The sequence below is a fragment of the Pleurodeles waltl genome, chromosome 11, assembly GCF_031143425.1.
Source record: "Pleurodeles waltl isolate 20211129_DDA chromosome 11, aPleWal1.hap1.20221129, whole genome shotgun sequence".
Lineage (NCBI taxonomy): Eukaryota > Metazoa > Chordata > Amphibia > Caudata > Salamandridae > Pleurodeles > Pleurodeles waltl.
The window spans coordinates 568,423,143-568,449,121 of NC_090450.1; the positions used below are offsets into that span (position 1 = coordinate 568,423,143).

General features: G+C 42.4%; 1 protein-coding gene across 2 annotated transcripts in view; it reads right to left on the reverse strand.

The window, feature by feature from the left end:
• Nucleotides 1-25,979, reverse strand: part of LETM2 (leucine zipper and EF-hand containing transmembrane protein 2) — a 164,473-nt gene that overhangs the window by 59,524 nt on the left and 78,970 nt on the right. For both annotated transcript variants that reach the window (XM_069214016.1, XM_069214017.1), the window contains exon 9: nucleotides 20,060-20,170. In XM_069214016.1, the coding sequence (XP_069070117.1) occupies nucleotides 20,060-20,170 (111 nt within the window). The remainder of the gene's footprint in view (nucleotides 1-20,059; nucleotides 20,171-25,979) is intronic.

Here is a 25,979-nt window from a genome sequence, read left to right on the forward strand (position 1 = left end):
CCTCACAGGGCACACAGGTCATGGTAAGCAGGCAGGCGCTGATGCTCTAGGCTCTAAAGTAGGTGGTCTTTTTTTCCCTGGATGGTTTCCCCTCACCCAGCAGGGAGACTAGCAGGCCTTGGCCCCCAGTCATGATCACAGGCAGAAATCTTGCAGAGCTTCTCCATCTTACATGGCTCATTAGGCTGCTTGGCAAATGACAATTTTTGGGGTCTCAACCTCTGCATCTTACAGTCCATTTCCAGACATCAAATGTGATTTAGAGTCCTTTGAGTTTTTATGCTGGGGTTCTGCTTCTTTCGAAGTACATACTTCTCCTCTCTCTCTTGAAAGATCATCTGTCACAGCAGGAGCGACTCCAAAGCTCATAATCCCACAACACAGGCCATGGGAGTGTCTAGAGTGCACACCTTGATGTGAGCCATAGTAATATGTGCATCAAAAAGTTAATTCAGGGCTCTGCGCCCTACTCTTTATTATTCCCCCCATTAGTCCCATCCCCTTCCTGAGATATGTCCCGGACCCTTCTTTGTGATATCTCACTTGAACCAAAGAGCACCCTGTGATGTGTCCAGCCAGCTCACAGGAATTCAGCAATACACAAATCTGTCTCAGGGATTCCCCTACCTCCTCGTGTCTTCACCAGGCAGGCCTGGGCTCCCCAAAAGTGAACCCAGTGTCCTCTGTGTAATGCTGCATAACCCATCATGTATTGTATTTCTCGGAGGTACACATACACCCTGTGTATGCACTCACCATGAACACACTGCATAGCACTTCTCTAGACTTGTACTGTAACCTTCCAGTCACACATACACACAGTGCAGTCAACCCTCCTGCACTGTGCAACAATTTACATCTAACTGATGTAGACCAAGGAGGAGTTAAGCACACAGTAGATGGACTTTAAAAAGGTTCAAAAGGATCAGTTCATTCCCACCGATCACTAAACGGTATGCTGCCACCATGAAACTCGTGCTGTTTAGCTACTGGAAATGTTCTGTAGCCTTCCACCACTATGAAGGTAGTGCTTGCAGCGCACATCCGGGCCCAACAAAACCGCAATCCGTGAGACAGAACTATGTCATGGTGCACCTGCATGATCCATGTTTGCCCATTACAACAAAACATCAGCATTAGGGATCCAGACAACAGCATAGTTGGGCACTTACAGCAGGAGTATACGTCCATTATCATGCAGAGGCAGAGGACTTTTCCATCCCAACAGCATGTTTCTGAAAATCTGGCCTCTTGGCTGGTTAAAAGTAAATCTCATGGACCCCACCTATTTAGGAGTTATCAATTGATAAAGCTCCTATCTAATAAATAAATATACCAGTAAGTTGATGTTCAGGAAGAATGAGACATTTGTTCAGTTCAACAATACTGTAAAGAAGAAAACAAGTTATTTACCTGTAACTAGTTATCCAGTATTGGTATCTTTCATAAATTCACATGCTTGAATCATCCCCAAAGTGGGAGTCCCACGGTGTATCAAAAAAGCGGTAAGGAAAACTTTCCCTAGGCTATAATGCCAGCAGAATCACACATAAAGCCTATCCATGTCCGTTTTTGTAAAAAAGAACCAAACTTGACTTATGACCAATCAGGCTTCAGCACCCTCTAGAATATTCCCCAAAGAGGCTCATTCCCTCAGATTTTCTACCACTAGAGTGAAGAGTATGAAATGGAAAGGAAATGTGAGCCTCACAGGGAGGAGGGTGGGTCACATGTGAATTTGTGAAAGATACCAATACTGAATAACTATAGTTACAGGTAAGTAACTTGTTTTCTTATCCAGTACTGGATCTTTTATAAATTCACATCCTTGAATCTGAATAGCCAGCAGTACTCCTAATAGCCGCTAGGCCCAGTGGATGGTGGGTGCGAGCATTGTAATCTTTATCTATATATATATATATATATATATATATATATATATATATATATATATATATATATACACATACATACATACATATATGTACACATACATACATACATATATATACACATACACACATTTCTACATATATACATTAAATCATATCACGCAATAATTGCGTAGGAGTTAGAAACCATTACATATCAAATTAAATATGTACATTCAAGTAAAGATTTCACCTCAATGAAATAGATGACGCAGGACCGCCTGTCCAACAAGTGAATCAGTTCTTTGTGTTGATTCCAAACAGTAATGCTGCGTAAAAGAATGTGTAGTTTTCCACGTTGCAGCTTGACATATCTTGTCCAAGGCGATCTCTTGAAATAGAGCAAGTGATGTGCAAATTGCTCTTGTAGAATGTGCCTTCGGACGGCTGGATAGTGGTTTTCTAGCCTTTGTATGGCAAAACTGAATGGTGGATGCAATCCATAAAGCTATTGTTGCTTTGGTAACTCCAGTACCCTGACGACCCAGGCTATAGAAGACTAGTAGCTCGTCTGTCTTCCGGAGTTGTTTAGCACGCTGAAGGTAGAACTTCAAGCATCGTTTGATATCCAGTCTGTGGAGAGTCTTTTCCGCCACAGTTGATGGATTCGGAAAGAAAGTTCTTAATATCACTGGTTCGTTCAGGTGAAAAGATGAAGGTACCTTAGGGATGTATCTTGGGTTTGTTCTGAAAATAAAAAAAGTTGTCTGAGAAAATAAGGGAGGGTTCCTTAGTGGTAAAGGCCTGTATATCGCAGACTCTCCTCGTGGACGTAAGAGCAAGGAGAGTTGCCACCTTCCATGTGAGATTTTTCAGGTCCTCTCTGTGAATAGGCCCGAACGGGGCTTTCATTAGTTGTGAAGGGACAATGTTTAAATGCCATTGAGAAGGAGGTGGTCGCACAGGAGGGAAAGTGCGAAACAGGCCCTTCATAAACTGTTTTATTAGCCTGGATGAGCCAACGGGGTGTATCCGCAGAGCATCTGTAAGATGATATGGCACCCAAATGGACCTTAACTGATGCATGTCCGAGCCCAGTATTTGATAGAGCAAGAAGGTATGATATAATTTGCTCTGGAAAGACCTTAAACGGATGCAAATTGTTTTGTTGGCACCAGATACAAAACCTCTTCCATTTGAGTCTGTAAGTCTTGTTTGTACTGTCAGCTCGTGCTCTGGACAAAATTACTTTGCATTCTTCGTCAATATTCATGCCCTGGAATTCATGGAACTCAGGAGCCATGCGTGCAATTGGAGAGATGCTGGATCTGGATGAAATATCTGACCTTGACTCTTCGTTAGAAGGTCGTGCTTGCTGGGAAGTCGTAAGGGATTGGCCACCGGCAGGAGAAGGAGTTCTGTGTACCAATACTGTCTGGGCCACTTGGGTGCTATGAGTATGAGCTTGCAACCCTCTGATTTCATCTTCTTGAGAAGCCTGGGGATTAATGGGAAGGGGGGAAAAGCGTATGCAAAGATCCCAGACCATTGCATCGAAAGGGCATTCCCCCAAGACCCTGGGAGTGGGTATCGACTGGTGTATAATTGGCATTTAGTGTTCTGATTGGTGGTAAATAGATCCAAGGTTGGCCGTCCCCAGCATAGAAAGATGTTGTCCAGTTCCCTCTGATCGAGTTCCCATTCGTGGCAGTTGTCGTCCGTCCTGCTGAGAGAGTCCTCTAGGGCGTTGTTGATACCTGGAAGGTATTCCACTCTCAGACAGATATTGTAAAGATTGAGCCATTCCCAAAGAGATTGAGCTTCTCTTTGAGAGGGAAAGAGATTTTGTTCCTCCCTGCTTGTTGTGTTGTCTGTATGGACCAACACTGAGGATCCTGAAATCCGCAGAAGGAACGCTTTTAGCGTAAGAAATATCACCTTTAACACTAGGTAATTTATGTGCAGTCTCTTCTGCGAGCTTGAGCATTTTCCTTGAACGCACATGTCTTGCAGATGACCTCCCCAGCCCTCCAATGAAGGGTCCGCTGTGATAATGAAATCTGTCATTGGGGTTAGAAAGGTCAATTCCTGAGAGAGATGGTCGGTCTGGAACCACCCCCTCAGAGCCTCCACCATCCTTGGTGTAACATTGATCAAATACTCAAAGGATCCTTGAGATTGGGTCCATTGCAGCTGCAATTCCTCCTCTAATGGCCTCATTTTCAGCCTTGCTGGGTGGACTAAGGTGATTGATGAGGAAATCATTCCTAGGAGTGATTTGAACGCTCATACTGAAACAGACTTTCTTTTAGAGACCGTGATAGCCATGTTGGTCAGCTTCTGTTGCCGTGCCTTTGAAAGATAAGCCTTGCTTTTGACGGTGTCGAGTTCCACACCCAAAAAGACTATCTTGCGTGTTGGAAGAGTTTACGATTTTTTGAAGTTTACTGTTAGGCCTAGGTTGTGAAATAGTGCTAGGCAGGCGTTGGTAGCTTTGGACGACAGCTGCGACGTAGGAGCCTTTATCAGCCAGCCGTCCAGATACAGGAAGACTTGAAAACCCTTGTTGCGAAGGAAAGCTTCTATCGGAGCGAGACATTTTGTGAAGGTTCTTGGTGCTGACTTTTAATCGAACGGGAGAACTTTGAACTGATAATGAGCACCGAAGACAATGAAGCAGAGATATTTGCGATGCTATGCGTGTATCGGTATGTGGAAAAAAGGCATCCTGGAGATCCAATGATGTCATGTAATCTCCAGTGCCTAGAAGGTGCAGGATACCCGACAGTGTGATAATAAGAAAGGATTGCTTCCTTAGGAACTTGTTCAAATTTCTGAGGTCTAGGATTGGTCTCCATTCCCCTGACTTTTTCCTAATTAGACAAAACCGGGAATAGAATCCGAATCCCCTCTGGTGCACAGGGAACTCGTCTATTGCCCCATTGGAGAGCATTAGGAAAACCTCTTGCTGATGTAAGTGAAGATGAAGTGGGTGCGATTTTCCCGGCGGGTGGTGTGGTGGTTTCTGTACATCCAGCATATGACCGTGAGACACTATATCCAGCACCCATTAGTCTGATGTCATGTTTTTTTCAATTCTGTAGATAGTTCGAGATGTTTGCTCCGACTTGATGGAATTGTGTAGAATGTGGGAGCGAAGCTGGTGCCAGACAAGGATCATTGCTTGCGAGGTTAATCCTGGGTTTGAGAGCTCTGTTTCCTTCTCCCACCTTGTCTGATGTAGGAGGTCGTGGATGGTTGTCTATAAGACTGTTGATAGGCCGGTCTGTATTGTGGCTGTTGGTACTGCCTATGGTAGGAGCCACGAAACCTAGAGAAACCCCTACCTCTGGCTCCCCGAAAGGGTTGCTTCTTGTACTGCAGGGTACCCAGAGAACGAGCAGTGTCCGTGTCAGTCTTGATGGCTTGTAAGGCGGCATCTATATGCTTGCAGAAGAGAGTTTCTCCATCACAGGGCATGTCTAATATCCTGGACTCGACCTCTGGCCAGAAAGAGGTTGCTTTCAACCATCCCTGACGGCGCAGTACAGCTGCTCCCGCAAGCTGCCGGAAGCCCGTGGAGGCTATATCTAATGCGCAGTCGATTATCTCTTCTGAAGCACGTTCTCCCTCCTGCAGTATTGTAAGTGCCTCAGGTTGTTTGGCCTCAGGAATGAGAGTTGGCTGCACGGACAGTTATAGCTGACATGGATGAGAATCTCTTGCCCACGTTGTCCAGGCGTTTGCCTTCCTTATCTGGTGGAGTAAATATAGGCGTTGATGGATTCTTGGAATGCCTTTGGATGGTCTGGGAAATGACAGAATCTGGCTTTGGATGCCCTGTCAAACATACTGGTGAGTCCTGTGTAGCCTTGTACTTTTTATCCAGCTTCTATGGAACTGTAGCTGGATTTTCCATAATTTTAATGCCTTCACTCCAAATAAAGTCTATGATTGGAATTGCCCTCACCGACTTTCTTGCTTGTTCTTTAAAGTCATGGAGGAAGCATTTTGACTGGAGACAGATGTCAGCAAATGAAACCGTGTGGTGCTCTGTCCAAATTATGAAAGCCACCTATATCCACTGGTGGAGAATCTGATGGATGAGGAGGTGGTCGTGATGGTGTAGGAGCTAAATATTCATCCCATTCATCATTAAGATGTTGGGGTGTTGAAATCTCCCCTTCCTCCCTTTCATCCTCTGAAGAGGAAACGTCCTCTCTGAGAGGGGCGGCAATTTTAGACCGTGGTGTAAGCCTGGGAGTTGCTGGAGGTGGAGGTATACTCCTTAGTGTAGCAGGAGAGGAAAGAAGAGGCGGCTGCGTCTCAGCTGCGGTTGGAAACCTCCTCTTATAATCCTGTAACATAGACTGCAAGTCTTGAATTAAAGAGGCAGGCATTTGCACAGTGTCTCTTGGCTGGTGTTAAGGCTCATATTAACGTCTTTGATGAGTATAATAAAACTGATACTGTTGTTTGTACTCATCCTCATCATCCTCCTCCTGATATTTGACATGTAACTGGGATAGGCTGTGCGCATCACCAAACGGCCCTTCGTCTGACTCCTCCCAGTCTAGTTGTTACCTTACTTGGTGATGTATCTGCCTGACAAACAGTAGATCTAGACACCGTCATAATTTTCACTGTGGCTTGAAGGTCGGGAGATCCAGAAGAAATGGGGATCACACTGCCTTGACTGACAGGAACTAGTGGCATAGACGATGGAGTCGATGACGATGGTCCCGTCAACGGAATTGGTGTGAGACGATTTTCCCGCCAGCAACGGTCTTGTCGACGGTGATGTCGTCGACGGCGGTCTCGTCGACATTGTTGTCGTCCACAGTGCTCTCGTCGACGATGGTGTCAACGACGATGCTCTTGTCGACAGTGGTGTAGACGACGGTGCCCTTGCCGTTGATGTTCTCGTCGACGTACCCTTTAACGGCGAGGTCTTTTCTGGAGCAGCCTTCGTTGACAGCTCTAACGATGGATGTGACTTATCCGTGACTCTGACTGAAGGAATTGGTACCTGTTTCACAGACGTCGACGAGACGGTGGAGATCATAAATTGTGGAAACCGCCGTCGTCGACTTGAATTTAAAAGAAACCTTTCTGGAAGTGGAAGGCTCTGATGAAAGAGAACGGTGGCGGGACTCCTTTTTGCGACGAGGAGATGATGGCTCAGAGGAAATTGAGCTTTGTATGTTCTTGTGATGTTTTCTGGATTTCTCAGGCTGCCCCAGGTCAGCAGATCTGGACCTTATATGAGGTCTTTCTGAATCATTCTTCTCACCAGAAGTACAGGATTTAGCCTGTAACCAGATTAACAGTCTTCCTTCCCTGTCTCTAAGGGTCTTCGCAGAGAAAGTACGGCATATTGTACAGTCTTTTACCTGATGTACAGGATGTGGGCAATATAAACAGTCCTTATGTGAATCATCCACATGCAGCCTCTTCTTGCCACAGGTCTTACAAGGGCAGAAAAGGCCTTTCCTAGAAGAATCAGACATCTTCTGAAGACAAAAGTTGTCCAAAGAGGAAAAAACTGAGCAGGGCTCAGGGAGACTCCCTTCACAAGACGTGTGGCAGAAATTCTGAGGAAATAAGCCTCTTTGGGGAAATATTCTAGAGGGTGCTGAAGCCTGATTCGTCATAAGTCAAGTTTGGTTCTTTTTTTACAAAAGGACATGGATAGGCTATATGTGTGATTCTGCTAGCACTATAGCCTATGGAAATTTTTACTTACTGCTTTTTTGAAATACAGTGGGACTCCCACTTCGACGAATGGGATGATTCAAGCATGTGAATTTTTGAAAGATTCAATACTGAATAATACATTTATCAACCAGCAAGGTGGGGCCATGCTCACAGGGTTTGGCCTGCCCTTCCAGAAAAACGTCTTTAATTTGTTTCCATCTTATATCAAGGGAATGGACAATTATCAGATGTTCCAACTGAGTTGCATTATCAAGCCTCTCTTGAGATGTCCTTTTGTCCTAAGACTCTGACTTACAGGGTCAGGATGCCTTGCCTAGACTTTTTTATCCTCTCAGCAAATACTGCTTTTGTACTTTTTGTTTTTTCAAGATATACAGGCTTAGAGATGGGACTTACTAGTCTCTTCACACATTGTCCTCAGGGCTTCCTGTATACATTTTCTCCTTTTCCACTGATTCCATATCTGCTACCATGACTTAGAGGTGAATGGGTATCCCAAGAGCAGAAAATCCTACATCTTCCCCACACTCTACAATTCATTCACATATGAGGTCAGGCATCCAGGAAAACCTCACGGTCAGCCTGGATGTCAAGAAGGTGGGTGTGAAGTGACAGAAGCTACAAGGAGTTTAACTTATGCTATTCAACATTTAAGAAACATTCAACCTTGAAGTGCTACAAGAAGAACTGGAAACTTCTTCAGAATTCTTGTAGTGACAAGGAGCTTCCACCATTCCCTTGTCTGTTTTCAGTTAGTCATGCAAATATGTTTGTTTTAGGAATAACAGCTGTGCCTCAGATGGAGAGCGATACAAGCATTCTGTTAATTGTGGTGTGGCTTGAAATAGGTGGGGAAACTGGTCACAAGATTACTTCACAGTTACTACATATTGGGGCCCATGACTAAGAAGCTAGCTGCCTCGTCACCGCCCATGTAAGCTCCCTTTGTTCACTAAGGCCATGTGGTCTCACCACTTCCAATCGTTATGGTCCATCAATCAAATTGTTAGTCAGACACCCTGGGTGAACAGGTTGCTCTCCAATATAGGGACAACATTTGTAATAATCTACTAGAAAGCGCTCAATTCAGATCAGCCTTCCAAACTAAGACTTCTTCTATTCTTCAGAGGTCACAAGAGATTATACTGCATACTGTAATCTTTTTTTAAACTTCCCCTGTTTACAGAGGAGTAACTGAAGCATGGGCTGACTGTGCGGTGATTATGGCAGTTGTGATGTATTTGGAGTTATCAAAGGTATTAATGTATTCAGATAATTTTTCCATCATCTTATGGCCATCAATCCAGGGTAGAAAGTCTTCCACAGTCTCCAACAGTCGACAAGATTCTACCTTAGTGTACTCCTTAAAGCAGTTTCCTTTAATCGTTGCTATTCATGTTCAGCTCAAGGGAAGTATGGCCACATCTTGGGCAGAGGATTCGTGAGTCACTCTAGCTGATTTAAGTAGCGTGGCAATTTTTGAGCCAACAAAACTTTGCATTAAAGAATTTGTAGTTTGCTTTTCCAGCTCCATCTATTGGTTTAAAAATCCAAGTTTGCCAAATGCTGTTCGCTTAAACACAAGAGATCTGACTGAAAGTGCCCTACATTATATGGAGCCAGAAGTAACATTCACACTGCACAGGCAGCGCTCAGTGTTCGAGAACTGCTTCCTGAGACAGGACTATGGTAATCCTGGGATGGAATTATGTGCTCAGTAGTGGCTTTTGGGGATTAAATCTATGAACCTGCTCCGGAGACAAAATGCATATGGGAGTAACTGTGTATGCTCTTAGGAACGGCACTGCAATGGATGCTCAAATCATCCAACTAATCCATTTCAACAAAACGGAATGGTGTACCTCCAGATTATTTCGGATATTCTAGCCAGGCACTGTTTCCAAAATGCTTTTTACAACTATGGAAAAGGCTCCACTACCATCTTTTAAAAAATGTCATCTTTATCTATAGGTGAGTGGTGTTTAGATCATGAACTCTACTTCAGACTCTTATCCTTCTGAATACAGTTGATAATCAGTGAAATTCACATTAAGAGCAGCAGCTTCAGGAATTTATGAACCACCAGAAAACCCTGCTCCACTTCATAATAAAGCTTAAAATATATGTTATAGGACTCCAAAGTAGCATCCCAACATATGTATCCTAGCAAGCGATTTCCTAAAAACAATGCCATTTCAGCTTTATATCTCACACAATGACTGGAAAAATATTGACTTTTGATAAATTCATATTTACGTGCACAGCCTGGCTGCTTAGATACAGTTTGAACTGAATACCTGCCCTGTATGCTATAAAGAGATCCTGGTAACTCTGATCTTTAGGCTATACAGAAATTGACACAAGGTGCGAATAATTTTCACCAGGCTGAGTGGGTGAAGACAAAAATTAGAAAGTAAATATGCCTGAGTCACATGATGAACGGAAATAACATTAGGCAACAGCAAAGAGTAAGTATAGGAAACACATTGATAAAGGTGCATCAGCCTAAAAAAAACTGATTCTCACTGCAACAACAAGCTGAGGTGATGGTGACGAAAACAACTCCTCCCAAGGCAATATTTCAATTACAACTTCTCCTTTGCTGGAAGAGAGAATGCATCTGCTGTTGAAAGGACAATGCTCATGTCTAAACCTAATCAAATGTTCTTAGTGGAGGAAAATCTTCTCTAAATAAAGAAAGCTGTAATCCTGCTTAGAAAGAGTCTACAAATACAGAGACACACTGTTCTCCTGACATGAAGAGGTCCAGATGGTTTTCATTCAAATAAGTCAAAAGACATTGTGCAAGGCTGCCCAAAGATGGTCAACAAAGTATGGATCCACATTACATTTTCAGGACAGACGATGAGCAGGTAAGGGTCCCAATTTAGTTGGGTAGTAAAATCCTTCAAAACAGGCTTTGTTTGTTTTTTAAGTTCATGGATAAATCATAGTTATCCGTCCTTTCCTTAAGATCATACATGAAAAACTATGGTTTATACCCTTTTTGGCCCCTTCTTAGAGCTGGTCCGCACTGGACACGCCTGACCTTCTGAATGACATTCTTAAGAACCTGTGTGCACTCTGGCAGCAGATACTGATCTTTGTATTGGGGAATCTAAAGAGTTAGTGATGTAATTAAGAACCCTTTCCTACATTGCACAGATAAGTCAAACATGTGAAGTCAGTGAATCTCAAGTAAGGTTCAGGGATCGCCATGGATGAACTGTGGCAGGCACAACCAGAGACAGGACAGTACTAGGCTTCTGCGTTAGAGCAAATGTCTAAAACGTATACAGTATTTTCCACCATCAGTTCATTAAAAAGTCATCAGCCAGAAAACCACTATCTGGATACAAAAACACTTAAGCCATTTCAGTTTTCCATGGTGACAAAGAGCTCTACTTTTGGAATGCTCTAGGATGCCACTGAATTTATTGTGCAGTTCTTCTTTTCCTCACAATAATGTCTCCAGTGAAGCCTTGGAAGATGCACCATCCTCAGAAGCAGGTTTTCTTTCAAGAGCCGAGGAAAGCTACTGATCGTCCATTCAACCCTAACATACTGCACTACTGATTATTGTTCTGTAATAGCTCCAGTCTTCCATTTATTACAAGTTGGAAGCACTAGATGGCAATCTCATCAGCATGTTCATGTGAGGCATTTATCCCTCTACAGCCACAGGACGAATTCAATTGTTCTCCACATTCCTGCATTGAAATCTCCACAATCACTTCTATCACTGGAAGATACTCTTCAAATAGAACCCAATGTACAATGTGTTTTCCGCATATCCATAAGGTTACAAATACCGTTGCTGAGAAAAGAACAATAACCGGACTCTTAAGAGTCAATAACTCTATTGCCATCGATCATTCAGACTTTCCTCGAATGTCCTCATAAGTAGTCAAGTAAAATCATAAGCACTATGTGAGACTTTACTTTTCTTTATCAGTAATGCCTAACTTGGTATCAAGATAGACTGAGGCCCTTTCAGTAAAGGCAGTATTTTTGCCTGAACAGCACTGATAAATGTCACTGGGTGTATGGGCACTTGCAATATTTTCCAGTGATTGACGGAACTCAAGAAGGTGTAAAAGACCAGCCTTTTTGATGAGAAATGTCTTCTTCTGTCTAAACTGTTGCAAGTTTGATGAGCCAGTTTTCCACAAAAGATGCAGATGTGATGTGGCAAACCATAGGCATTTTATGTACACAGACAGGATTTCAATCAAAATTAAAGATCCCTGAACTGACAGTTAATGTCCAGGGACACAACTGGGAGCACCCAAAAGTCGTTTGTAATCAATTACCAGCTCGAAAGGTAGACACACGGAGCCCTTCTCTGGAAAAACATTGTTGTGTGGAAGAAGAAAAAGAAAGACTCATTGTGAGTTTAGACTGAGCCTCACATGTTGTTACAACTGCAGTAGGATGGATTAACAAGTGAAAATAGAGGCGCTGCTGTTGCACAGTTTGCTTTTGCTGCACATCTGGGTGCTGAGGCCACTGTAAATTCAAACTGGCTAGTAGGTCAGATAAAAAAGGATCCAGTGAGCAAAGCAACATTGTTATTCAAGCCGCAAATTATTCAGTAGCAGGTTCTTCTGAAATGAATTTTGTTCATCACTAAAAGCCCAGAACACAGATGTATCCCAGATGGCAAGACCCATAACTTTCTATTCAGTTATGCTCTTTGACCAGAAAACTAGGCCTTATGCCCCAATATTGTACCATACTCTACAAAACTATTCCCCCATTTGCCTAATCCTCCATTTTGATTTAGTTGAATGGGAGTCAACCATAGTCAACAGTTTTTGGGTCCCTATGATTTTGTCTTATCAGGTAAGGAAGTCAACAAATTCCCAATTTTGTGCTAAGGGAGCCTCATATGGCCTTAAAATCAAAGTACGCTTTTCCTCTCTTAATGCCACAGCCCTCAATATTTTTCCTAGTCCATCCCTTGAATTCTTTCATTCAAGAGGAGTACAGGAGAACACAAAAGGTGCTGGTGGTCTAAAGTTATGCAAGGGTGCATCAGGCTAAGGTAAGGAAAAATATGTTAATTGTGTGACTGTGAACTGATCGTTCAGTTTAAAGGACAAAGGCCAACACCCACCCTTCGGTGACATTCTTCAATAGAGCCACTTCATCATCCGTCATGCCAACTACCAAGAATGTAGCATTTTGGGCTACAACCCTTTTTGAATCAACAAGAGAGCATATGGGTTGATGGTTTTGTAAGAAAGAGATCCAATGAGGTTGTCTGTGCAGGTTGGGGCTGCAGAAGATAAGAAAAACAGTTAAAACTATGACCAGTTTGGTGTATATATATATATATATATATATATATATATATATATATATATGGAAAATGTCACTTACCCAGTGTACATCTGTTCGTGGCATGAGTCGCTGCAGATTCACATGCTGTGCACAGTCCGCCATCTGGTGTTGGGCTCGGAATGTTACAAGTTGTTTTTCTTCGAAGAAGTCTTTTCGAGTCACAAGACCGAGGGACTCCTCCCATTTCGACTCCATTGCGCATGGGCGTCGACTCCATCTTAGATTGTTTTGCCCGCAGAGGGTGAGGTAGGAGTTGTGTATGCTAGTAATAGTGCCCATGCAATGGAGTGAATGCGTATGTACATAATAAAGTTTTAAGTAATATATTTACAAATGTACAAATGTTTAAGATCTACTTCTAAACGGCTACAGGCTCCCGGGGAGGCGGGTGGGCGCATGTGAATCTGCAGCGACTCATGCCACGAACAGATGTACACTGGGTAAGTGACATTTTCCGTTCGATGGCATGTGTAGCTGCAGATACACATGCTGTGCATAGACTAGTAAGCAGTTATCTCCCCAAAAGCGGTGGTTCAGCCTGTAGGAGTTGAAGTAGTTTGAAATAATGTTCTTAATACAGCTTGACCTACTGTTGCTTGTTGTGCAGTTAGCACATCTACACAGTAGTGCTTGGTAAATGTATGAGGCGTAGACCATGTTGCTGCCTTACATATTTCGTTCATTGGAATATTTCCTAGAAAGGCCATGGTAGCACCTTTCTTTCTGGTTGAGTGTGCCTTTGGTGTAATAGGCAGTTCTCTTTTAGCTTTAAGATAGCAGGTTTGAATGCACTTAACTATCCATCTAGCAATGCCTTGTTTTGAAATTGGATTTCCTGTATGAGGTTTTTGAAAGGCGATAAATAGTTGTTTTGTCTTTCGAATTAGTTTTGTTCTGTCAATGTAGTACATTAGTGCTCTTTTGATGTCTAATGTATGTAGTGCTCTTTCCGCTACCGAATCTGGCTGTGGGAAGAACACTGGTAATTCTACCGTTTGATTTAAGTGGAACGGTGAGATTACTTTTGGTAAAAATTTAGGATTGGTCCGTAGAACAACTTTATTTTTGTGTATTTGAATAAATGGTTCTTGAATGGTAAATGCTTGAATTTCACTCACTCTTCTTAGAGATGTGATGGCAATTAAAAATGCAACTTTCCACGTTAAGTATTGCATTTCACAAGAGTGCATGGGCTCAAAAGGTGGACCCATGAGTCGTGTTAGGACAATGTTGAGGTTCCATGAAGGAACTGGTGGTGTTCTTGGTGGTATAATTCTCTTTAGGCCTTCCATAAACGCCTTTATGACTGGTATCCTAAACAATGAAATTGAGTGCGTAATTTGTAGGTAAGCAGAAATTGCCGTAAGATGTATTTTAATGGAAGAGAAAGCTAGGTTAGATTTTTGCAAATGTAGTAAGTATCCTACTATTTCTTTTGCAGATGCGTGTAAAGGTTGAATTTGATTATTATGGCAGTAATAAACAAATCTTTTCCACTTATTTGCATAGCAGTGTCTAGTGGTAGGTTTTCTAGCTTGTTTTATGACCTCCATGCATTCCTGTGTGAGGTCTAAGTGCCCGAATTCTAGGATTTCAGGAGCCAAATTGCTAGATTCAACGATGCTGGATTTGGATGTCTGATCTGTTGTTTGTGTTGTGTTAACAGATCTGGTCTGTTGGGTAGTTTGACATGAGGTACTACTGAAAGGTCTAGTAGTGTTGTGTACCAAGGTTGCCTTGCCCATGTTGGTGCTATTAGTATGAGTTTGAGTTTGTTTTGACTCAACCTGTTTACTAGATATGGAAGGAGAGGGAGAGGGGGAAAAGCGTACGCAAATATCCCTGACCAGTTCATCCATAGAGCATTGCCTTGGGATTGATCTTGTGGGTACCTGGATGCGAAGTTTTGGCATTTTGAGTTTTCCTTTGTTGCAAATAGATCTATTTGAGGTGTTCCCCAAATTTGAAAGTAATTGTTTAGTATTTGGGGGTGAATTTCCCATTCGTGGGTTTGTTGGTGATCTCGAGAGAGATTGTCTGCCAACTGGTTCTGAATCCCTGGAATAAATTGTGCTATTAGGCGAATGTGGTTGTGAATCGCCCAATGCCATATTTTTTGTGTTAGGAGGCACAACTGTGTCGAGTGTGTCCCTCCTTGTTTGTTTAGATAATACATTGTTGTCATGTTGTCTGTTTTGACAAGAATGTATTTGTGGGTTATTATGGGTTGAAATGCTTTCAGCGCTAGAAATACTGCTAACAGTTCTAAGTGATTTATGTGAAACTGCCTCTGATGTATGTCCCATTGTCCTTGGATGCTGTGTTGATTGAGGTGTGCTCCCCACCCTGTCATGGAAGCATCCGTCGTTATGACGTATTGTGGCACTGGGTCTTGGAAAGGCCGCCCTCGTTTAAATTTGTACTGTTCCACCATAGAAGCGAGATGTATGTTTGGCGGTCTATCAACACCAGATCTAGAAGTTGACCCTGTGCTTGTGACCATTGTGATGCTAGGCACTGTTGTAAGGGCCGCATGTGCAATCTTGCGTTTGGGACAATGGCTATGCATGAAGACATCATGCCTAGGAGTTTCATTACCATTTTGACTTGTATCTTTTGTGTTGGATACATGGCCTGTATTACCTTGTGAAATGTTTGAACCCTTTGTGGACTTGGAGTGGCAATCCCTTTTGCTGTGTTGATTGTCGCTCCTAAGTATTGCTGTGTTTGACACGGCAAAAGGTGTGACTGCGCGTAATTGATGGAGAAACCTAGCCTGTGAAGGGTCTGTATGACATATTTTGTGTGCTGTGAACACTGTCTTAGCGTGTTTGTTTTGATTAACCAGTCGTCTAAGTACGGGAACACATGTATTTGCTGCCTTCTGATATGTGCAGCTACTACTGCCAGGCATTTTGTAAAAACTCTTGGCGCAGTTGTTATTCCGAATGGCAACACTTTGAATTGGTAATGTATTCCTTGGAATATGAACCTTAGGTATTTCCTCTGTGAAGGATGTATTGGTATATGGAAATACGCATCTTTTAGGTCTAATATTGTCATGTAATCTTGCTGTTTGAGCAGTGGGATTACGTCTTGTAACGTGACCATGTGAAAGTGGTCTGATTTGATGTAGGTATTTAGTGTTCTGAGATCTAGTATTGGTCTCAGAGTTTTGTCCTTTTTGGGTATTAGAAAGTACAGTGAGTAAACTCCTGTGTTTTTTTGTAGATTTGGTACTAATTCTATTGCGTCCTTTTGTAGCAATTCTTGAACTTCTGGTCCTAGAAGATCTATATGTTGTTTTGACATATTGTGTGTTTTCGGTAGGACGTTTGGAGGGAATTGGAGAAATTCTATGCAATAACCATGCTGGATAATTGCTAAGACCCAAGTGTCTGTTGTTATTTCCTCCCAAAGTTTGTAAAATTGGCTTAGTCTTCCCCCCACAGGTGTTATGAGATGGGGTTGTGTGACTTGTGAGTCACTGTTTATTTTGAGGAGTTTTGGGGCCTTGGAATTTTCCTCGATTTCTTGGGAATTGGCCCCCTCTATATTGCCCCCGAAAACCTCCCCTCTGATATTGACCCTGGTAAGTAGGCCTTGTTTGTGAGGTTGTGGTTTCTGTGGGTTGACCTCGAAACCCTCCCCTAAAAGGTGTTTTTCGAAATGTGCCTCTGCTCTGCGGGGAGTAGAGTGCGCCCATGGCTTTGGCTGTATCTGTGTCTTTTTTTAGTTTCTCAATGGCAGTGTCTACCTCCGGCCCAAACAATTGCTGTTCATTAAATGGCATATTGAGCACAGCTTGTTGGATTTCCGGCTTGAACCCTGAAGTGCGCAGCCATGCGTGCCTTCGTATCGTGATTGCAGTGTTTATTGTCCTTGCAGCTGTATCTGCTGCATCCATGGAAGACCATATCTGATTATTTGAGATACTTTGTCCCTCTTCCACCACCTGTTGCGCTATTTTTTGGAACTCCTTGGGTAAGTGTTCGATGAAATGTTGCATTTCATCCCAGTGAGCTCTGTCGTATCTTGCCAAAAGTGCTTGTGAATTGGCAATACGCCATTGATTTGCTGCTTGTGCTGCAACCCTTTTTCCCGCAGCATCAAATTTGCGGCTCTCTTTGTCTGGAGGTGGTGCGTCTCCTGAGGTATGAGAGTTGGCTCTCTTACGAGCTGCCGGACAACCACTGAGTCTGGTGTTAGTTGTGTTGTAATATAGATTGGATCTGTTGGCGGTGGCTTGTACTTTTTCTCCACCCTTGGAGTTATGGCTCTGCCTTTAACTGGATCCTGAAATATTTGTTTTGAATGTCTTAGCATTCCTGGGAGCATGGGAAGGCTTTGGTACTGGCTATGGGTGGAGGATAGGGTGTTAAACAGAAAGTCATCCTCAATTGGTTCAGAATGTAAGGTGACGTTGTGAAATTCGGCTGCCCTTGCGATCACCTGTGTGTAGGATGTACTGTCCTCAGGTGGTGACGGTTTTGTGGGATAGGAGTCTGGGCTGTTGTCAGACACTGGAGCATCGTAAAGGTCCCATGCATCGGGATCATCCTGACTCATTGTAGTATGAGCTGGTGAGTGCATCAGTGGTGGAGTTGTTGCTGGTGATGCATGTATTGATGGTGGTGGAGACGGTGGTGGGGTTGTTTTCCTTGCCACTTTTGCCTGTGGTTGCTTGTCCTTTTGTTGAAAGGCAAGTTTCCTTTTTATTTTGATTGGGGGAAGAGTGGTTATCTTCCCTGTGTCCTCATGAATATGAAGCCTTCTTTGCGTGTAGTCAGGCTCTACAGCTTGAAGCTCCTCTCCAAATCTATGTAATTGGGAGGTTAATCCTTGTTCCTCTGTATAGGAACTAGTTTTCGGCTCCGAGGCTGGATGTTTCGGAACCGAAACCTTTTCGGAAGTCTTTTTAGGCTCCGAAGAAACCTTCTTTGTTTTCGGCGTGGTGTCTCGGTGCCGAAATTCTTCGGTGCCGCTGTCTCTGTGCCGAAGTTTCTCGGAGCCGCTGTCTCGGCTCCGAGGTTGGTGTGTGGCGGTATCTCGACCGGAGTCGGATGACTTCGACACCAGCATGCCCTTTTTCGGTGCCTTGGATCGGTCACCTACTTTTCGGGTTAAGCCATGGCCTGTTGGCGGTGGCGTCCCCTGGGCTTTTGTGGACTTCTCGTGAGTCTTGATTTTCGACGTCTTACTCACGGTTTGGGGTGTTTCTTCGGCGTCGAGTTCTTCAGAATCCGACTCGTGGATGGAGGAAGCTTCTTCTTCCTCCTCGAAACGTTCTTGACCTGTCGGCGTGGACGCCATTTGTAGTCTCCTGGCTCTTCGGTCTCTCAGCGTCTTCCTCGACCGAAACGCTCGACAGGCTTCACAAGTATCCTCCTTGTGCTCGGGGGACAAGCACAAGTTACAGACCAGATGCTGATCCGTATACGGATACTTGTTATGGCATTTTGGGCAGAAGCGGAATGGGGTCCGTTCCATCAGCCTTGAAGTCGCACGTGGCCGGGCCGACCAGGCCCCGACGGGGGATCGAAAAAAACCCAAAGGGCCACCGGAGCTCTTCAAAATTCAGTGTCGATTTGTTCTAACTAACCCGATACCGAACGCAAACAATACCGACGATTTTTTCCGAGATTCTAACTAACTTTCCGACCCGAAACACGGAGCGAAAAGGAACACGTCCGAACCCGATGGCGGAAAAAAAACAATCTAAGATGGAGTCGACGCCCATGCGCAATGGAGTCGAAATGGGAGGAGTCCCTCGGTCTCGTGACTCGAAAAGACTTCTTCGAAGAAAAACAACTTGTAACACTCCGAGCCCAACACCAGATGGCGGACTGTGCACAGCATGTGTATCTGCAGCTACACATGCCATCGAATACACACACCCACACACACACACACACACACACACACACACACACACACACACACACACAGTTCGGCCCATATCAAAAACCCTGTAATCTGTGTAGGCAGGCTTCAGAACGACCATGGAAAAAAATCACTTTGCTAACATGATTAATCAAAGGTAAACGGTATAGGAAAATATGGGTGGGTGATGTCCTTTGTCTCTTAAACTGAACAGTCTGTTCAAAGGCACACAAAATAGTTATCCTTGCCATGGGCTGATGCACCCTTGCATGACTTTAGACAACTTGCACCTTTTGTGCTTTTTATATATTTATGTGAGACTATGCTGTGAAAGGTCTCTGCTTCGCCTCATCCTCCATTTCCCACTAGTGATAGTATTTATCTGGGTCTGCCCCCTGTACAACACAGTGGTTAAAATATGCATTCAGAAAGAGATGGATATGATCATACAATGATCTCTGATTCCTTAATTTAATACTTCTGTAGATAAGAGGAAGATTAGTATCAGGCTGAACGGAACAGTGTTAATGTGGCTCAACCTAAGATAGAGTCAAGATTCCTGAACATACATACTCAATACTGTTTTAGTATTCCTTGAAAGGAGCAACGTTCTGGTGTACCCCTGTACACAAAAGATTCTTATTGCAAAAAGAAGGTTGTAAATTACTTTCTAAACTATACTCAAGATTCTCAACATAAAACCAAAACGTCTGTATGAACTACAGTATCTATGATCATTGAACCTAATATGCATTTATGGTTCTTGTTTAAAAATAACAGGAACCTGGCTGCCTAAAGAAAGCCTCTAAAAGTCCCCTAACTGGAAAGGTACCTCGCATAATGTTTAAGAAACATGCAAGTCTTTTAGGGGAGATTCCCATACATGTACAGTAAGAACTTCACACTGAAGCACTACAGGAACAAACGTGAGACAACACACAGCACACAGCAAACTCATGGTGCATGTTTAAGTCCCTGTTCAGACCTTAAGATAACCAGGCCATCCTTCACTTTTTATAGGGCATAAACAACAAGTGAACTACAAAGTTCGTACAGTGTGCTATTAAAGGTATTGAGCAGTCTCCACTGGCACCAGGAAACTTCAGTTTTTTTGGGTGGAGTAAAGAGGATATGTAGGCACAGTCAGATTGGTGGTGTTGGTCTTGCTAAGCACCAAAGTTCGAAGACACTATTGGGCTAAAATATTACAAATGCCAATATTTGTGCATTTTTCAACTCACCTCAATAGGCGGTATCTGGATAGGCTTTGGCTTTATATCTGTCAAGTACAAGGCACGAGAAAGCAGCAGTAGTGAAGGTGGGACATTCTCTTTCAGGTGCAGGTCCAGCCACTATATAAGTGAAGAGAGAAAAAAGCATCAAGATGAATTTAGAAATAATTAATTTATAAAAAGTAAATGTATCTTGTCAGTCCTACTTCCAAACCTTCTCAGAAATACAATCAACTGTTTTCTATGTTGAACGATTGGCCTCAGGTGTATCATTTTATTTATTTCTATATAACGAATTGGAACCCGTCTTGAGCGTATGGAGGAAAATGCTAAGTCACAATTTACACAGAGCTTAAATAAAACATTTACTTGTTATTGGCATCAAAATTAAAGCCAATGTCAGTCTAAAAGCAACATGTGTCAGCTTAATATCACAAACGCCACTCCTTTCTAGTCAAATCTGTACCTTGTGCTGCATGCCTCCCCAATCAAAACAATGTCCCACTCCCATTATGTTCGATCAGCAAAATCTAAAACCATCACTCAGATCCATGTACCAAGCTTCCTCCTCTATGCATCAATTCACTTTCTGAATAACTAAAAAATAATGATTTCAATCTTCAGGAATCCTTAGGCACTATCATAAAATTAAATTTACGAGAAACGGATACCTTTTTGATACTGCTGATGTTATGATTTTTGGTCCATCCATTAGCTATGATCGTGAAGAGGGCACTTTCCTGAAGTGGTTTCACTCATTCACAAATGAGCAATACCAGATTACCTCAACTTGTTTTAAGTCAAATACATATGCCATCTCTTTTGGAGTCCCCAGGTTTCATTCTGCCACTCTTATTTGTTTGTTTGGATTTACATTTTATTCTTATTCACAAAAACAAAACAGATCCAGCTAAGGTTGTTATACAGTTTTTACTAAAACAATAGGACTGCGTATAAGGACAACATAATATCAGAATGCGGGGACCTGAGTCCCTCCACACCAACAGAAGCTGTTGGCCCCATTCCCTGCTAACTCACAGTGCCTAACCTTGAACCCCTAACCTTACCGGGTGGGAGGTGATTCCAGCAACCTGAACATGACATTCTGATCCACAAGGGAATAGTGAAAAAATATCTTACTGTTTCATTGTCTTACTTATGCATTCCCAGGCAAAAAAGAAAAAAAGAGAGAGAGCCAAGTTTTCAATACATTTATTGAAACAATCATAGCCTTGCACAGAGAGAATGAGCTGCAATAATTAGGCAGATGAAACAAAGCAGAGTTACTAGCATTGTGAACATGGTGAAAAAAATAAACAGTCAAACCAAGGTAAATTATTTCTAGATGTTCATACCTAATGCTTGCCCTACACTGAGAGAATAGTGAATAAACCCTCTGCCTTCGCCCAGTCCAAGAGGATAGCCTTGGCCCTACACCTCGACAACTGAACAAGGAAATCAGCATGTAGTGTAGTTGGCTGCAAGCTGGGAGATCCGCACCAGCAGATCTGCATGTCCAACACAGCATTCGTCCCAAGATGGTTACGATTGGAATGCTCCTCTGACCCTTCTGGGTCAGAGCATCATTTACATACTAAAAGCCACACTGTGTTAGAGGCACAGCTCTGAAGCAATGATATGTCTAGATGTTAGAAGCTGTCTCCGAACAGGTAACGCAAGCACTAGGATATCTTTTACTGTGTTCCTAGACTTGAACATAGTGTACAGATTACATGTCGAGAAAGGCTAACTAAAAACAAGCAACATGTACAATACATTCTTGGTCTAAATGTGAAAAATGTCACTGCTAAAAGAGATGTCAGCTAAAACCTTTAAAATGTGGAATATAAAACTAAGCTAAAATGAAGCTAAAATTGAGAACCAGAGTGGGCCCAAGAAGACCTCACAACAAGGTTACAGCAGGACAGTAAGATCTTGCCAGAAGGGTTGTGCTATCTAAATCATTGTGCATCTCTGCTTTGTTTGTGAAATACTTGTGTGCATTAATGTCAAGTTGAAAACTGAGGATGAGGAGCCAATGCAACACTGAATTGCTTTAGGCTCATTGGTTATCCATAGCTGGGTTACTATTTATTAGACAACCTCCACCTTCTCCTCTAGAAGAGTAAAAATGAATACATATCACACAGCGAAGAGAGAGAAGAATTCTAGGTCTACCAGTGCCAGTATTACGTGGTCTCTAATTAGTAAGAAAGGTAATTGTTGGCTGATTATCAAGTTTGTTAATGGGTGAGTACTAAAATGTCTAATGAAGATACAGCATATGCACCAGAAATCTGGCGGTTCGGAAACCATTTTTCAGAGCACTTGGTTGTGATCACTGGCAGAGATCAGTAACAAATCTGTTAATCTAGAGGTACAGGCTTTAAAATAAAGTGAAAATACTTGTTTTTGACACAACTGGTCAAATAATTCAAATCTTTTCAATTGGAGTTTACATTTTATTTGATTATCGCAGGAGGATGTAACTGTTGTTACTGTTCCCTAGACAGCAAGTAAACTACCAATGTTTTAAATAATAAAAGATGGCACCCATTGAAACATTTGCTGCCTGGATGATGTATTTTTACCTGTTCTTTTAGGCCAGGCTTACCTATAAAGCATATTGTAAAGAAAAGCATTTTCACACTCGGACATCTTAGTATGCCCAAATTTCTAGCTGCCCTTGCGTTTTTCACCCAGTATATTCCCTGTGTCTGAGCCCTCTGGAGTTATTTTGTGTTGTTGTACGTTGTTGCCAGAAAACCACAAGACTTTGCTGGATGGGAGGAGCACCCAAAACGTTTTTCCACCAAATTCAAAAGTGGCTACTGCACGCCATAAGGCTTTAGGGGTGCTGACAATTGGTGACAGCTGCGATTCCAGTGAGAGGCTCAGGTCTAAACGGGGAGACTAACAAACATTTTCATATAAAATCCATTGTCCCCACATTATTGCTTGCCCCCTCTCCCACGCTCCAGGGTTCTTGCTTCCCCTGCCTGCCAGAAAAAAACAAGCATTGGCAAAGCCAACAGGTCTCGCCTATGCTGCGCTGCAGCACATGGCTAAAAAACATTTACAAAGCCAACAGATCTTGCACAGAAAAATCCTATTGGCTTTGCCAATGCTAGTTCTATTTGGTGAGTGGTAACTGAGGCATGTATATTGAATATGGTGGGTTCTTGTGTTACATAGCTGGGTGTGCTCAGACTGTACAGATATTGTTCTTCCTGATGACACACTGAATGGAGCAGAAGATGGCGGTACAGTTCTGTGTTGTCTATGTAGATTTGACATCCTTCAGGTGACTTTGCTGCTGCGCCCAGCAGCCAATTTCCAAGTGTTTGGGAAATCCACGTTCAGCCGTGACCAAGAATTTGCTCTGCTGGGTAACAAAGTACGGAACAAAAATCAATCCTGCAGCTTTACATCTCTATCAGATTGGCAGAGTTAACCTTACACCTTATTGGGAAATCTGGCCTTCAATTTGCAGAGAACAGCCTAAGGAAGTTTGGAATGCCACCATTTTAATACACATTTCTTTGAACAATTTGAGCCTCCCCTCTCCTCTGATAAGGAGAAATTTCACAAAGCTGTGCTCATCTCCAATTAGATGGATTTTGAAGATGGCATACCTTTCGATTGTCTATGGCTTCCGGCAAGTATCTCTGAACTCGATAAGCACCAGTCCTCCAGGACCAGTTCCATGTGCTCATATGGACTTTGAACCTAACCAACAGAGAAGTGCATTGTGGACTCAAGGAGATGAACCACTACCTTAAACTGGCAAAGCCATTATTCTTAGTTTTTATTTTCCTCCTTGTCGGTTACCCTGTGTTTTTAAAATAGGGATACCAACAATACTTCAAACAGCACATTATGCTCGTAGAATCTTACACGGTCTGAACGAGGTATTAAAAAAAAAGGAGTAAGAGATCAGTTTAGCTATGAATGACTTCTTCTAAAAATAGTTTTGTCTGCTGAAAACGTGATTGAGATCCAGCCCATGGGCAATCCTGTGCAAAGCTCTTGGAACCTACAAAGAAAGCTTTCTTCAAATGCATTGGACTCAGTCTGGCCACCAATTTCAATGCTTGAAGAAAGGTCACCCTCTGGTAAAGGAGACATTCTCTCTTGAAACCACTAATACAACTTGTCTCCCCTAGACGTGTGTGGGGTGAAATATTAAGAATATAAGAAAGGATATAAAGTTAATGCAAATCAAATTTGATTAAAACTATGTGACGGAATTTCCTGACAGATTATGTCAAATGACAATAAGTTGCTATAGTCTCCGTGGAACAGGGAATAGCAGTTAGCTTGTTGGTGTCAGGCAGTTAGGGAGTAAATACAGTTAACAGGATGAAAAACCATAGGATTTATATGATTTTGCAGATAAGGCAATTGCAAATGGTATCCACTTATGGAGTTTTAGTTCTTTAAAAAGAAAAACACCTTAGGCCCAGATTTACTAAAAAGTTGGGCACTACAGCGCTGAGTTAAAATTTGCACAAACAGAAAATTGCAGCGCCATAATGACTTAGTTGCACAGAAAATGCAGTTTTTTGGGCAAAGCTATGCTTTTTGAGAGAAAATCGTACACCATTGGGCAAAGCTATGCTTTTTTAGAGAAAATCGTACACCATTATCTCCAGAAGTATTCTTTACAATTGCAGATTTCAATAATTTCTCCTTGCGGAGGTAACAGCAGCTGGTTTCAACTCCAATAAATCCAGAGTTCGTGCTTCACATGTCTGCAATATTTTTTTGGGGTGCATCAGAGGGGGCCTTGGCCCCAGCACCCTGGGGTTTGCCTTACCTAATTTGTGAATTCCTAACTGGAATTCGCAAATTGGGAAATGCAAAACCATTTGCATCTATGGTCCTCCAGGCCCATAGGGATGAATGGAGTCGCATTCTCTAATTGCAATTCGGTAATAGCGATTGGAAATTTTAAGAAATCGCTATTACCGAATCGCAAATTTCATACATCCCATTTTGCATTTCTTAAATAGTGATTTCTTAAAATTCGGTATTTAAGAAATACAAAAGGATCTTTGATACATCTAGCCCATAATTCCACGTTTTTTTCACCTCATATAAAGAGATGTTTAGATTGGGAATTTTTTTTATGCTTTGGTGGGACAGGATAACTCCATCTAAATGTATTTTGTTCCTAATTTCTTATATGCAATCTAATCTCTATCCATTAGGATCTCCTCATGGGTTATTCACATCATCCAATCCATTCCAATCAAACATATATACATTTATATGTGCCAATAAAGTCCTGTGAGTGTCATGGAAAGTTCTTTGTATCTGTCACTGAGAGGAGCTAGCAGTAACAGAACTGAAAACATCTTGATTTGGCCCAATGGAAAGCCATCCATTAATGTTCATCAGTCATATAAACATGGTTAGATGATACCTCTTCTACTATTCACCATACAAAGCAGTTTTTTGTACAAAGGTTTAAAACCTATGTCTCTAAGAGATACGCTCCCGTACTTGACAAGTATAAGGTGTAAAGGTGGAGGCATAACAATTCCGAACAAGCCACTGTAGGACCAGCTAGATTAGAACAACTAAGAACTTCCAATGTGGTAAATACAAAGATAACACAAACAACAGTAATTTACAGGTGCAGGTGATAAGGTACACTGGTTAGATTTGATTCCATGTATGCTGGCATACCAGAGCCACTTAATATAGAGAAATGTTTAATATTTGGTGACCATGAAGTACAGCACAGGCTTTCTCAAAATCAACATTTTGCTTCATAAATTGTACTGCTAAAATACACATTCATCCTTGACCTAATAACATCTATGACAACAGTGCTTATACAATGTTTTTACCCAGAAGTAAAATGATCTGTTAAAATGCTAGGAGCCTCTACCCCAGTCCTTTTTTTGGTAGATCACCACTA